Source organism: Micropterus dolomieu, linkage group LG05 (assembly GCF_021292245.1).
Source record: "Micropterus dolomieu isolate WLL.071019.BEF.003 ecotype Adirondacks linkage group LG05, ASM2129224v1, whole genome shotgun sequence".
Classification (NCBI taxonomy): domain Eukaryota; kingdom Metazoa; phylum Chordata; class Actinopteri; order Centrarchiformes; family Centrarchidae; genus Micropterus; species Micropterus dolomieu.
In genome coordinates, this window is record NC_060154.1 from 18,180,783 (window position 1) to 18,196,408 (window position 15,626).

Here is a 15,626-nt window from a genome sequence, read left to right on the forward strand (position 1 = left end):
TACCCAGCGCTGGGGCGAAATAGTATTCATTTTCACTGTATTATGTTTTATTCTGGGTGAGCTTGATTTAGTCTGCCAACTGTGCTGTGGTTAGAATGGCTTTAGGGAAGCTGGAGATGTGCAAAGAATTTTGCATGAAAACAGAAGCTATTTGATCTGTTCTGTGTTTGTCCTGTTTTGTCACAAGCGTCCTAGACGACAGGCCAAAACATGCTGCTTTTGACTTTCATTACACAGTAGCATATGTGCACGATTACACCGTCCATTCCTCCGTCTATCCAGCCATGCTTTGCTCTTTGCTTCCATTTGAAAAGGAATCTAGTTTTTGTGTCCTCGTCGTAGAAAAAGCCTATTTCATTAAGGGGATATTAGAATAGGGCAGATTTGACTGAAGGGGGACTACTTGGTGGGTTTATAAACAGAGGAATCAGTCTCACTCCCTCAAAGCTTGGGAGAGGCTAATCACTAAGCAAAACACTACATTTGATGAAGTGTTTCTGTAGGTGTGTGTTGGGGGACTGTTGAGATAGACTCAATCCATCCTTAATGAAAATGCTTTGGGCTGCAGAGCTGAGCTGAGCTGAGCTGAACCCTCTTGGGGATCAGTGGTTAGTCAGAGCGGACAGAGAGATAGGCCACCCATCACTAACCACGATCCTCACTAAATCCCCATCAACGCAGTGGTTAATCACTCTAACCCCACTCTCCTCTCCTCTCCACTCCTGTCTCCTCTCTGCCACACACACAAAGACACATTAAAATTCATAGCCTTGCTGGAGAGGGGAGTTCAGGGATTTATCACTGCCAAGTATCCGCTTTAAAACCCAGCAATAGCCTTGCAGAGTCAAGAGGAAAGAGCACTGGTGCATCAGAATGGCATATAAAGCTATCTCAGATCAGATCTAGGGCTGTAAATCAGAAGCAACAGTATAATGGTTCATAGACTACACCTGACAGGATAACTCATGCTTAAATAGTTGGATTAAGAGTTAAATCAATGTAAAGTGTAGTAAAATGTATTCCTATATGTGAATATATTGAACCTACATTTTTATCCTTCTAACCATTAGTAGAGCTTACATAGCCAAAACCCGCTACCTACTTAGCTTTAACCACATAATTCAAAGCAGACAGTTCATTGAATAGTTTATTCACACTTGGGGAAGAGTTCAGAATTTGGTGCTGTTTCGGTTATAAAGATGTAATAAAGAATGGCTGTGGAGAGCCTCCTGTGTGGTTGGTCATCAATCTGAATGTGTTTTCCCACTGTGTGTTAATGGTCATTAGATCAGTAATTTGAGCTCTTCATTTTGAAGTGTTTGCTTTTCCAGACTGAGCCTGCCATCTTTAGAGCAATCACTATCTGGACTTCTTTGTCCTTCCTTCGCTAAATACCTTTCTGTGCACATCTGTATCACATTCACTGGTGTCCTCTGGCCCCGTTAAACATACCATACATGTGGTTAAAAGCCTATTAAAAGTATCACCCACAGAAAACAGCCCTTTGATTAAACCATCAACTGTCTGTCAGGAAAGAGGACTACTTGAGCCCTAGAGTTCCCCTACAAAGTCCCCCAAAGAGGCTTGAAATGTAAGAAATAATGCCATGACAGTGTCACATATGTATTGTTTATCTGTGTACCAACGCATTATATTTCTGCTTGGTGAGAGTGACTGGATAGATGACAGAAAGATAAGACACTCAGACAGGTCACATAGGACCAGGATGTACTGTAATACGAGACAAGATATCATCTGAGATTTGGATTAATATTAGCTTTCCCTCAAAGTCAGAGTGCCCACCATGATATGGCCACAAATGTTATCACGATAAAAAGTTTCATATATATATAAAATTCTTTTTTTATGGTCAACACTTGATGCCAAACAGTGGATCACTTCGCATATCTGAGGTAGAACATTCAAAACAATGATGATAAAATCTTTGTCAACAAATATGCAAGAGTAAAATTAAGTAAGGGCTTTTTACACGCCTTTTTCCTCAACAAAATAATCTGAATAAAAAAATTATGTCCTAATTCGTGTATGATTCAAGTGAATAAAATCAAACATTTATTGAATATTTATTGAACATCTATTATATTGTTATAGAAAAAAATTATATTGCGATAATTATTGTTGTTGTTTTATTGTCCAGCCCTAACTCCACATCTGTGAGTGTAGAGTGGCACTCTGTAGCTGAAGGTTAGTGGGGATGGATGAATTTGGTTGCATTGTGGGGTTGTTGGTTTTTTTCGTATTAATTAGTGTTCATTCTATGGGCACTTTATTTTCCATTCCACTGTGAAAACTTAACAGTACATTTTACAGTCCAAATCGAGATGATCAAATAAAAGTGAAAGTATATATATTGCAGCACGAAGTAAATCTGGAGTGATTTCAGATGCAGCCTATAATACAGCAAACCTGCATGAAAAATGTAGTATGTGAAAAATGTAAAGCCCTTTTCTTTACATTGCATCATTTAACCAGCAGTGTTAAGAATTTTTTCTAGAAACATACAAAGATAAATATATTTTTCCTGCATGGCCAGGAAGAATCTCTGATGTATCATCACAGTTTAAAGTTTTATAGCACACATTTTTTGGAGGGGAATTTTTTATTTTTTTAAAGGAAATAATCACCTATGTCTGGACCTTGGTGACCTCATAGCTGGTTATGGCCATGACAGGAATGATCTGAAGCCAAATAGGATGTTATTCAGCATTAAGCATCAATGTTTGAGACTAAATTTTTTAACTTCTATAAGCAGACTAACAGCATCTTTTAGAGCTATGACAGAGGCAAACACTTTGTACTTCACTGTTGGCTCTGTCTAGTTCAGCTTGGTTTTATTGTGGAGTTGAATTCATAGGGAGGAAAGGCCAAAACCCAGGATGGTAGCTACAGTATAGTGCAGCAAATAGTAAATCTGTTTTATTGATCACAAATACTCTTTCCAGAGGCCTCATTTAGGGGGACACCACAAAACAATACACAATTTTCAGTTCAAGCCGTTGAGGATTAATTTCATTAGAAAAATATTGGCATTGTAGGTTTGTATGGGAAAATTGTATATTTTCTAATTAAATGTAGAGATGACTCAAACTCTTAATCGATCTACCTTCAGAGTAAGAGCGGCATCAATAAAACAGTCAGATACTCAAGCGGACTCAATGCAAACGTTGTTGTTCTACTGCATGAAGTCTTTAGTCTCTCTCTCTCACACACACACAAAGCAAACTTATATTTAGGTGAACAGGTGTGAGGAAGGGCTATGGGGTCACTATCTAGCTCAGGTTGGACCTAGTAATTTAGCTGAACTGAGGGATTTGCTCCTCCCTGTTAAGACAGGCAGTACAAAAGATCTGACTTGAAAGCAGAGTGGGAACAGAGGGGTATGGACAGTTTAACTAAGATGAAGGAGTTCAGTTTGCCAAAATGCCCACTTTGATTAGTCTTTACACTTGCTCTAATTGAGCATGCATGTGTGTGAGTGAGTGTGAGTCGTTCACTTGTGGGTACCACACAGTTATATTTGTGCGTCTGCGCATGTGTGCTGGGGACATCAGTGTTTGAGCGTGTATCAGGTTGTTGTTTTTTTCATGTTGTAAAACTCTCCCTCCCTTCACACTCACCCCTCTCTCAAGACTGAATTTGCTTGTCTTCTCAGCATGAGTGTTTAATCTTTTCAGGCCGTTGAATCGGCCCAATGAATGAGTCCCCAGCTCCTTCTCTCTAGGAGCCCTGGAGATTATTCTAAAGCACTAATCGTTGAGCAAACACAGCAGTGCTCTTCCATTCCCATTCTACACAGGCCACAGTATAGCACAACTTTTTTCACTTCCCCTCACGTTTTACGCCCTGGGTAGATTTTTTGCTTTTTGGCGTACGTAGCCTAGATTACTGCTCCTGAGAAACAGAGCTCTTGACTCCTCCTTCACAGCCGTGGTTAAAAATGCACTAAGCGGCGACTGAGGGAGTTTTTCTTATTTGTTCTTTTATAGCAAGAGAAGTGACATGTAATTTAGAGAGCATTATTTCCAACATTGTCCCCTGGAACCTTTTTATGTTTGTGGGTGTGTTTGTTTTTTAATTAGATTGTCAGTTGGGAGAATCTGCCAGGCTTATATGATGGTGTCAATATCCTTGGATTTGGAGCTTCGTCAATATTGTCTGGCCCTGCCGCTACTAACCTGAACAGGCTGCTGGCATTTGGTGTAAAATAAATAGAGTGATTTGTCTGTTTTGTTTTCTCCATATCTTCGTCGCCTTCAAGAGAAGTTTTATTTGCACCGCTCTCCATTTGATTTTGCGTGGTATTTGCTTTTTTGCCAGTTGTGGCCTTGCTGTGGTCTATAGAAGTCATGCTGGCTCTGAACCCAGCGGCTTGTCATGTCATTTTATGAACATGTAATGTGGAAATGTCTTTCAAGTGATGAGACACCCACGCTGGGCTGAGAGATCTCACACTGCAGACCAGCACAGATTTGAGAGCAATGGATTTTACAAAATACAATTTTTATCTTTTCAAAGACAGATTACAGATTTGACGGTTTATTACTGTTTGGTTTGTTAAAGGTATTCATTAAATTTACTAATCTGTAAAGTCTCTTTTTCTTAAACTTAAAAACAACCTGTGCACCCGCCTGTTGACAGCCAATTATCCTACTTCTAGTTTCACCTTGAATCAACTCACAATGAAAAAAATTGTTCCCACTTCACAAAGACACGTATCCAGAGGGAATCAGCGTTACATTTTGCTCACATAATTTCTTTCTCTACATATTCCTCTCTTTTTTCGCTCCTATCCTCAGAGAAAACTGCTGGCCATCTACCTCCACAATGATGAAAGTGTCCTCGGCAATGTCTTCTGCTCCCAAATGATGTGTGCTGACTCCATCGTCTCCTACCTGAGCCAGAACTTCATTACATGGGCCTGGGATGTCACTAAAGAAGCTAACAAAGCCAGGTACCAGAGTCAGCCAGAGGGCTTTTTGTTTATTTCAGGTGACTTGCTGGTCATAGTGCTGCGGGGTTTATCAGTTATGTCATGCTGTATTTTGTTCCCCTTTCTCTGCTTGTCTTGCTGCCTTTACTCAACATTGCAATGGTGATATGAATAAAGATGCAACTTAGTTCAACACATTTTGTTTACGAATTGTATATGATGATTAATAGGGGAGAGCGGGTGATTTGTGCCTGTGGGGAAATTGAACCTACCCCTTGTTTCTAAGTAACTTAACTCTAGACCAGATTTTGTCATGTGATTACACATTTTTGAAGAGCCATTCATTTTACTCACCTTTTGATGGAGACAGGCCAGTGGAATTTGTGGTAAGCACATTTAAGTTAAAAAACTTTTATATTCAAGGAGTTGTGATTCTTGTCTAAACAATTACAGACAAGTTTGAAAGAAATCTAATAATACGCTCTGAGGCGAATTTACAAAAGGATTGTGTGGCTTTTGTGGTCGCTAAACCTTCACAAATAAGACAAAAAATTTCTCAGTTCTCAAAGCACCCACAAAGGGTGAAACGCACCCCTAACTGAGCTGCCAAGAAAATAGCGTCTCACTGCTCTGGGGCTATTTGCACGTATTTCAATTATGTAATGGAAAATTGGCCCCTTTCTATGCAAATGAGCCTCATTGCAAAAAAAAATATATGTTCAATTCACAAACACCAGTGCTAATAGCCACATGCAGTGAGATTATTAGCGTCTTCAGAGAGTTGGTGGTAAATGAAGTGCTTTTATAAGGGGTGTCTCACCCAGACTTTCCAGGGATTATGGTGGCGGTGATTGTAGCCTCGCAAAACAATAGTGCATCACAGTACACAATATGTGCACAGATGGCACATACAGGACAATACCTTAAAACATAAAACTTATTGCTGTGAGGGGCAGAGACGATGGTAACGCACTGTAACAGAGCAGAGTAGCGAACAGCTCTCAACCCATACATGAAGGGGAGTATGGAGTGTCAAAAATCAGAGTCTGTCATAGACAAATGACAGACACAGCACAGATAGAAACAAATAAAAGAGCAGAGTGAGTTGATGGATAATTAAAATAATTAGAATTAGAGTTCTCTTTAAAATCAAGCTCTAAGTAAAGTTTTGTTGTTGCAGCTGAATTTATAACATCTTTTGACTCTGATGTTCTTAACCATGTGGTGTGATATGCCACTTTAGTACACTTTAAGAATGAATATTGCTTATGGATTTACAGAAAATTGCATATGAACATTTAAGATACGGTGGCATTAGCGCAATATCCTTTGTGAATCTGACCTTGAGACTTTTTTGAGACTGTGTCAGACATATATGGACTCAACTTAAGTAATATTTGACAGTTGTAATGTGTGATGCTCTAGTATTGTGTCAGCTCCTGTTGCTACAACTGTAGTACCAGGTAGTTTTAAGTTTTGCTGACAATATAAACACTAGATACTGTTTTAAGATTGAGTCCATGAAATATTGCTACATGAGTAATCAGGAAGGTTTTAACAAGAGTTGTTTAAACAAGTTATCAAATCAGATATTTAAATGTAAAAACAATGGTGAACAAATGAATGAGTCCAGTGGTATTATCTGGCCCTGGACCTCTCAGAGATCCTGTCACCTTTCAGAGTCATACTGTGTTTAGTATTGCATTTTGCCGACTGTAAAGTTGAGTAGAGCAATAACTGAACCTCTAAGCCCTGACTGCATGCTTAATCCTTATGTTTTATTTATATGTGATTTATTGTGTGGAGGAGTGGACTGTTTGCACAGTGAGTTGTATCTAATAAAGAGGATGTTGAATGTATTTCAGTGGGAGAGCAGCTTGATTGTGTGCAGAGGGCTCCGAATACCCTGTTAAGCAAGCTGTTACTATCTTTTTCCTGTTATCATTGTTATTGATACTAGAAGAGGTTAATGTAGTTTAATTAGTGCCCTGCCTGATCCTATTACTTAAGAGTTAATAATAAAGATTTATTAAAATTTAAGCCTGCAAAGACTTAATTTCCCCTCGGGAAGTCAATAAATTATTATTCTGAAGATTACGCCCTGTTTAGCCATTTCAGCGTGGAGAGCAAGCTTATAGAAAATTATCTAAAATATTAGTGTGGAGGGAACCTCATTTCACACATAAACAGCGTTTCCTAAAGTATTCGTATTAGTGTGGACATATCCTTAATTGCTGACATTCAATTCTCACTCCATTGCTCACACCCTGTATCTCTGTCCTCTCTCTCTCTCTTATACTGCATTCTCTTTTTGAAGCTTGGAGCTTGCATGCTAACAAAAGGCGTTGTGTTTGCATGGTGAGGCCCCTGATTGGGCAATCTTGACTAAGCTGTCTGAATAGAGGGTCAGTGGGAGACGAAAGACTCCGTTGGAGCCCAAACATCTCTATCTCTCCATTTAATCACAAAGTCCTGGTGCAGCTCCAGCAGTCTGTGTTGATAGCTGCAAGGTCTGCGCGACACTTGTTTGTTACACAGGTCCAGCTACTAGGATGGATATTTCTATCTGGATAGTACATTTTATAGAAAAACATTAGTAAGTAAATGTTAAAGGGTTAGTGTGCAATGTGTTATAGATCAGATCCCCTGCAGGTTCAAGTATAGCGCTGTGCAAAGATGGAGGTGAAAGTGGACCTGCTTGTGGTTTGATTGGGTTTACTCATTACTTTTGTGCCAAGGGCCCTCTCTCCTACTTCCCCCCATCTTTCTGCTACATCTTTCCTTCTCCTTTCATTTCATTCCTGGTCCTTCCATCTTTCATTATTCCCTTTCCCTTTATCCCACTACCTTAACTCTCTCCCTCTCTCCCAAAATTTCTAGAGTTAAGCCTGCCCTCTGGTAGCAGCCATTTAAGAAAGACTCGCACCTTGACCTCACCCCTCTATTATTTCTTTCAAGGAAATTCCCTCCTTCCTTCATTCCACTCTCCTTTCTCTCTCCCATTGGCATCCTTTGCTTTTTGCCCCAGCTGAGCCTTTTTATTGCACATTAAAAGGCAGGCAACATCTGGAGCTTTTCATCACACACAGCTAGTCACAGCTTTGCTGCTAACGCATGCATGCACATATGCACACTCACTCACTCTCACACACACACTGCTTCCCTGCATTCTCACGCTCTCTGGTTGATCCAGAGTGACTGGTGATTGGCATCAGTCACACAGGCTGTTAGAGAGGTATCCTGTGTACGTGTGCGTGTGCATGTGATGAACCTGCTGATATTGGAATGTGCCTGTTGCTTAGCTGTCCATATTCTCACAGGCCTCCCAGTTAAATGATTAATTATGCATAAATGCAGTTCCGCTGATTGGATGCCAGTGTAATTGTCACCCATGGGAGATGAATCTGATATATCGTACTGGTGCTGTACTGTCATTGTATACGACAAATGTTGAAACTATGAATAGATAAATAAAAGTAGATTATTTTATTGGTGTGTGTTGTGCTATCTCAAATCTATTAAACATTTTATTACATACTAACATATGTGTACAAGGACAAGTAAACTAATGCGACTTTATTTTCCTGCTAATTCTTTTTTAGAGATTACGACCATCTGAGCCTGAAACAATAATAATTTAATGCAGCCCAGCAATACAGGCGTTATTGTTAATGACCTTGAGTGTAATTTGGTGTCGGCTAAAGAGCAGGGACAAAGCAACGTGCAAGCCTGGACGGTACACTTGACTTCTCCTCTTGACATCCTCCTACCTGAAAACATAACTAGTGGAGAAGGAGAACAAAATGTCATTTTCAAATCAAAACATGTCCATGTTTGCTCTGAAACAAAGTGTGTCTGACACAGTGAGCTATCAGAGCATCCGGTTCCCATACATACTCCCATACAGGTGGCTGGCAAAAACATTCCCTGCAGTGCTACTGTACTAGCCTGACTCATCAGCTGCTTGTTGGAGCAAATGTCAGGTCTAACCAGTCAACTTGCATCTTCACACACCACTTTGATGTGATGAAATGCTATGTGACAGACCAGGGAAACATTAACTGTTTTAGCTGTCTGGATGTGAAGTGAGAGATGGTGATGGGATATGGGACAAATTAGAAGCTGTCAATCACATTAACCATCAGAGTACAGCCTTAAACCCAACATTAGCTGCAGGTTTCATGCAGGTATTTCTTCTACGTTTGGTTCCCCCTGAAGGATTGGGATTGGAGGCCACAGGTCTGGTACAGACTATGCTACATTCTTTACCATGTTATGTTATGGCTGGATGAGACAATGCTGAACTGTTCACCTCAGTTCCTGCAGTAGCTTGACTTCTTCCTGCCCTCAGCGTGTCCATACTTGTTCAATAGATAGATTTATAAGTGCTTCATATCCTTGTTCTTAGCTACAGTGGATACATATTAGGTTTAGGCTGTGTTTCCTGATGGAGCAGTTTTTTTGCTGGGGTGGACTGACTTCCTTAGTTTAGAGATAGAAACCAAAGCAGGTTGGCTTGTGTTTGATGCGAGATTTAAGATTGGGTTACCCTTCAAGTTAGTGTCCATTGTTCCTTGGCCTTTCATTACAGGTTAGAGTTTCCCTGTGGGCTATTGTTATGGTCTGCCTGGGTCGAGGTATGAACAGGGACAAATGTCATGACAAAATGATCAGTAGGATTTAGGGTACCCAACTCCTTCGTTGCAAGATGTGGGTCACTCAAAGTTCAACATTTTGAAAGGTTTAGTTTGAGTTATGTTCTTATAAAATATCTTAAATTCAATTCTGCTTTGAGCTGAGGTGCTATAGCTTTCATCCACATTTTCAGCATGTACCAGTACGATTGTTACCTTAAAAAGTACCACAATGAGCTCCGGTGCTCAATTTCACAGTTTGAGCAGTCTGCAAGTAGCTCCCTCAGCTTTGGCTTCATGTTTTAATGAGCATCACCCCCTCTCAGACAGCATACCTTCCATCTGTCTTCTTCCTCTGACCCGCTGTCCCTCCATCCATTCCATTACTTCTCTATTTTACCAGCCAGTTATTAAAGTAGATCTTATTAAAAGGCGGGAGAAAAAGCTAATCTATATTTGCATTCAGTCTATAGCAATTCATTAATATTATGACATTTACAGGGAGCTTGGCGGGGACCCGACTGCCTGCTACCCTTTTCCCTCTCTGAAATGTTAATTTAAAAAGTTCTGTCTTTGTAATGGAATAAGAAATCCTCTATTGCCCTATCAATTCTGGGTGTCTGCTGAGGAATACTAATTCATCGACGGTTCCAATTGAGATAGCATGTCACTCTGATGGAATAAGAAAATTCAGAATTGGTTTTAAAGTCCTTAATGCCACGAGTTGTGTGTATTTCTGTTTTGCACTGCAGTTGGAAAAGCTGGAATCCACACCCCCTTTTCAATACCGTGTAAAAATGTTTGTGTGTACATGCATGTGAATTTATGTCCATTTATGTTTTTTTATTGCAGGCTATGAAATATGTCTTCATATGCATTGTCGATCAAGTGAATTGAGGAGAATATTAATAATTAAAAAAATTCCTTTGCCCTCCAGACTACTCACCATGTGTACGAGGCACTTTGGCAGTGTTGTGACACAGACTATACGGACATACAAGACAGACCAGTTCCCTCTGCTCCTTATAGTCATGGGAAAACGCACATCCAATGAAGTTCTAAATGTTATTCAAGGTAATTACGACTTTATTAATGGTATGATTAACATCTATAGATATAAAAACACAAAGATTAAGTCACACAATGTGGGGCGTGATTGTTTGATTTGACTTTTAATCTTCAGGCAATACGACAGTGGACGAGCTGATGATGAGGTTAATGGGAGCAATGGAGATCTTCACAGCACAACAACAAGAGGACATCAAAGATGAGGTACGGTTTAATAGGAAACACAATTGTCAATCTCTAATTCTTACACATATAGAAATGGCTTTGGATTATCCTGAAAAGTAACATCCTATGACTTACTCCTGCCAGTAGGAAATTCTTCCCTTTTAAATGAAAGAATTTGCTTATCTTCATGTTGGTGACTTTAGTGGCAGGGAGAGTTAACACTGACATGTTCCCATGTAATATAGTATCACAACAGCAGAGGAAAGTCGCACTTCACAACCCGCTCTTGTTGACTGAGCTTTTTTAGCCTGAGGATAGAAATAAACTAATGCCCCTACTAATATCTGAACAAGAATCTCAAGTATGTGTTCTTACAGAGACCTCAGACATTTAGGTGATTGTTTGAAGTGGATGATTGATGATGATGATTATTTTACTAAATCTTAAATAAGATTTTCTGTCCTGTTGACAGTGTCGATATCCTTTTAAAATGGTTACAGTTGAAAAGTTCGTAATGATATAGGGTCCTTTTTTTGACTGTGGCTGCTCATTAATTGCTAAAATTGTTGGTTTTCTCTCTGTATTTGGCTCTCTTGGGGTTGACCACACTTTAAATCGGCTCTATCATCCTGCGGTCTATTTCAGTCAAGGACACTTTGGGTTCAGGTCTCTCTCTCTCTCTTTTTTTTTTTTAAAGAAAGAAAAAGTATTGTATTTAAGCACGCTGTGTTGGAATAGGTTTTGTTTTGGACCTGGGAAGACCTCAGTAACAATTAAAGCCACTTGGTTCATTAACCAACTTAATTTCCTTGTTTTAGCCAATGACTATAGCCCCTTGTGGGACAGTTGACCCGGTCTTTTACATCCTGCTTAAGAGGTAAATGGCAGCATGCTGGGACAGATCAGACGGACTGTGGTATACTTGTAATGACAGGCAAAGAATACATACACCTCAATCCCCTTTAGTTCTAGTTTAATGTGCCAACTACATGTTTTTGAATAGTACCACTGTGCTGCTCTCTGTCTGTCAACTACCTCTTTTACTCCAATAGAAAGTGGACAAACAACACTGAGAGATATTTCAATACAAGAAAGTCAGGGAACAGTGGTGACAGTCTTTCATGTCATGGGCAGGAATCTCGTAAAGGTACTCTCACTGTCACAGACTTTCACCTAACCCTCTTCAAACAGGAGAAAGAGCGACACACTATGTGTTTTTGTCCAGGCTGGTATTCAGACAGCTGAGTGTTAGAATAATCCTCACAAGCTTTCTTTATCCCTTTTCACTTTAATAACTTATGGTAAGAGGTTTAAGAATTAGCAACAATATAGAATATATCTACATATCTCTTTGTAGACTAACAAGTGTGATTTAAATACCTTTTAACTTGGTAAGTTATATAAACATTAGGGCTGAACAATTAATTGAAATATTATCAAAATCACAACATGGCCGCCAAGTGCAATGTTCAAATGGAAGGAGCTGCAGTTTTTTTGAGGAAGGTAAAATATATCACACATACAGATGTTTTGGTGTGTGTAGCGTGCCACCTTTGAAATCCTTTGTCATAGTCTCTCTTATTCCCACACTTTTCTCTCTAACATTGTCGTGTCTCTTTTTTGACTACTGTATCTATAGATGACAGATGTCACACCAGATTAGGACTTTACCAGTTTAACATTCAGTCAACCAAACTGCCTCTTGAACAATCCTTATGTGGTAGTCATAGTGTTTCCAGGTATGGGAACCGTGGTTAAGGAATGAATGTTGTCACACACAAACCCCGAGGGTTAGACTTCCTTGGGTGGGTTACTGAGTATTGAGTGACAGCTTTTGTGTTGTTTTTATTGCTACAATGCTCTAGCTTCATTTTGGATTTGTCACTCTTGTCACACTTGAATTAATCATTAATGATAAGAAGTGACAAGAGATATTCAAAGTATTTACAAGTGTCAGATTAGACTGTGAAGTACACTGTAGGTAGGGTCATACGTAGAGTACAGATAGCTAAAGGATACTTTTCTCAGTACCTTATTTTGCTAAATACAAGCCAGTTGTTCTAGGAAACCCAGTTTTTCATTTAACATATAAACCAAAGTTCTAAAATGTTAAATGTTGTCCAAACCCAAGTTGCCATACAGGACCTTTGCTGAAATGAAACAGTCTTGACAAAATTCACATTTAAATCAGGACATGGCAGATCACAGAACTTTTGATGCCAGCTTTCACCACTTGACAGTTTCTGATACTCTGCTACGGACACATTTTGCTTGGTACCGAAAAAGTACTGACATTCAATACCCAGTTTCTATTCACACTGGATGACTGATATGGTTCACCCTTACTGTGTGTGTGTGTGTGTGTGTGTGTGTGGTGTAATATTGATAAATATTTAAGCTCATTTTGTTGTTTTAATATACACTGCTCAAAAAAATAAAGGGAACACTAAAATAACACATCCTAGATCTGAATGAATGAAATAATCTCATTAAATACTCCTTTCTTTACATAGTTGAATGTGCTGACAACGAAATCACACAAAAATTAGCAATGGAAATCAAATTTATCAACCCATGGAGTCACGTTCAAAATCAAAGTGGAAAACCACACTACAGGCCGATCCAACTTTGATGTAATGTCCTTAAAACAAGTCAAAATAAGGCTCAGTAGTGTGTGTGGACTCCACGTGCCTGTATGACCTTCCCACACCACCTGGGCATGCTCCTGATGAGGTGGCGGATGGTCTCCTGAGCCAACTCCTGGACAGTCTGTGGTGCAACATGGCATTGGTGGATGGAGCGAGACATGATGTCCCAGATGTGCTCAATTGGATTCAGGTCTGGGGAACGGGCTGGCCAGTCCATAGCATCAATGCCTTCCTCTTGCAGGAACTGCTGACACACTACAGCCAGATGAGGTCTATCATGGTCTTGCATTAGGAGGAACCCAGGGCCAACTGCACCGGCATATGGTCTCACAAGGGGTCTGAGGATCTCATCTCGGTACCTAATGGCAGTCAGGCTTCCTCTGGCGAGCACATGGAGGGCTGTGCGGCCCCCCAAAGAAATGCCACCCCACACCGTTACTGACCCACTGCCAAACCGGTCATGCTGGAGGATGTTGCAGGCAGCAGAACGTTCTCCACGGCGTCTCCAGACTCTGTCATGTCTGTCACATGTGCTCAGTGTGAACCTGCTTTCATCTGTGAAGAGCACAGGGCGCCAGTGGCGAATTTGCCAATCTTGGTGTTCTCTGGCAAATGCCAAACGTCCTGCACAGTGTTGGGCTGTAAGCACAACCCCCACTTGTGGACGTCGGGCCCTCATACCACCCTCATGGAGTCTGTTTCTGACCTTCCAGCAGACACATGCACATTTGTGGCCTGCTGGAGGTCATTTTGCAGGGCTCTGGCAGTGCTCCTCCTGCTCCTCCTTGCACAAAGGCGGAGGTAGCGGTCCTGCTGCTGGGTTGTTGCCCTCCTACGGCCTCCTCCACGTCTCCTGATGTACTGGCCTGTCTCCTGGTAGCGCCTCAATACTCTGGACACTACGCTGACAGACACAGCAAACCTTCTTGCCACAACTCGCACTGATGTGCCATCCTGGATGAGCTGCACTACCTGAGCCACTTGTGTGGGTTGTAGACTCCGTCTCATGCTACCACTAGAGTGAAAGCACCGCCAGCATTCAAAAGTGACCAAAACATCAGCCAGGAAGCATAGGACCTGACAAGTGGTCTGTGGTCACCACCTGCAGAACCACTCCTTTATTGGGGGTGTCTTGCTAATTGCCTATAATTTCCACCTGTTGTCTGTTCAATTTGCACAACAGCATGTGAAATTGATTGTCAATCAGTGTTGCTTCCTAAGTGGACAGTTTGATTTCACAGGAGTGTGATTGACTTGGAGTTACATTGTGTGTGTGTGTGTTCCCTTTATTTTTTTGAGCAGTGTATATAACTTCTACACCAGCTGAGCACTGTGCCTCTTACAGCATAATGTTTAAGTTTGTTTAGAAGAATTTCAAAGTCAATAGTGTCAAATGCTTTGGATAAATCAAGAAAGATTCCAATTCCGCAGTCACCTTTATCTATGGCATCTTTGATTTTTTCAATGAGATCAAGAATTGCCATACAAGTGGTGCTCTTTTTCCTGAAGCCATACTGTGATGGAATAAGAATATTTAATTTTGTGAAATAATCACTAAGTCTAGTATATACAAAACCTTTATCTTTCCAAAACCTTGGAGATAGTGGGCAATATAGATATGGGTCGGTACTTGTGCATGTTATTTTTTCTCCCGACTTAAAGACTGGTACGATTTTAGCAATCTTTGTCATTTTGGGCACAGTCCCACAAAGTAAAGAAAGACTGATAGTGTAGACAAGAGGCTCCACAATTTCATTTACAATAGTTTTAAGAATTTTGCTACAGATTCCTATTCTATTTTAGCTTCATTACACTGGCTCCCAGTATGTTTTAGAATTGACTTTAAAATTCTATTGATCACTTTTAAAGCTCTTCATGGCCTCTCGCCTTGTTATATTTCTGAACTTTTAGTCCCATACGCACCAGCACGTACCTTGAGATCCTCGGGCAGAGGTCTGTTGTCTGTTCCAGAGTCTCGACTGAAAACTAAAGGGGACAGAGCGTTTGCTGTCAGGGCCCCGAGGCTCTGGAACAGCCTGCCCGAGGAAATCAGGTCGGCTGAGTCAGTGAACTCTTTTAAGTCCCTTCTTAAAACATACTTTTATAGGAGAGCTTTTCCCGATCTTATTTGACTTTATTTTATCCCTTTTATTTTATTGT

The 15,626-nt window shown here is 40.4% G+C and overlaps 1 protein-coding gene across 1 annotated transcript in view; it reads left to right on the plus strand.

Moving 5' to 3' along the window:
• Positions 1-15,626, plus strand: part of faf1 (Fas (TNFRSF6) associated factor 1) — a 1,021,784-nt gene that overhangs the window by 992,035 nt on the left and 14,123 nt on the right. Inside the window, exons 13-15 of the mRNA XM_046048846.1 lie at positions 4,818-4,972; positions 10,523-10,659; positions 10,769-10,857. Coding sequence (XP_045904802.1) covers positions 4,818-4,972; positions 10,523-10,659; positions 10,769-10,857 — 381 coding nt within the window. The remainder of the gene's footprint in view (positions 1-4,817; positions 4,973-10,522; positions 10,660-10,768; positions 10,858-15,626) is intronic.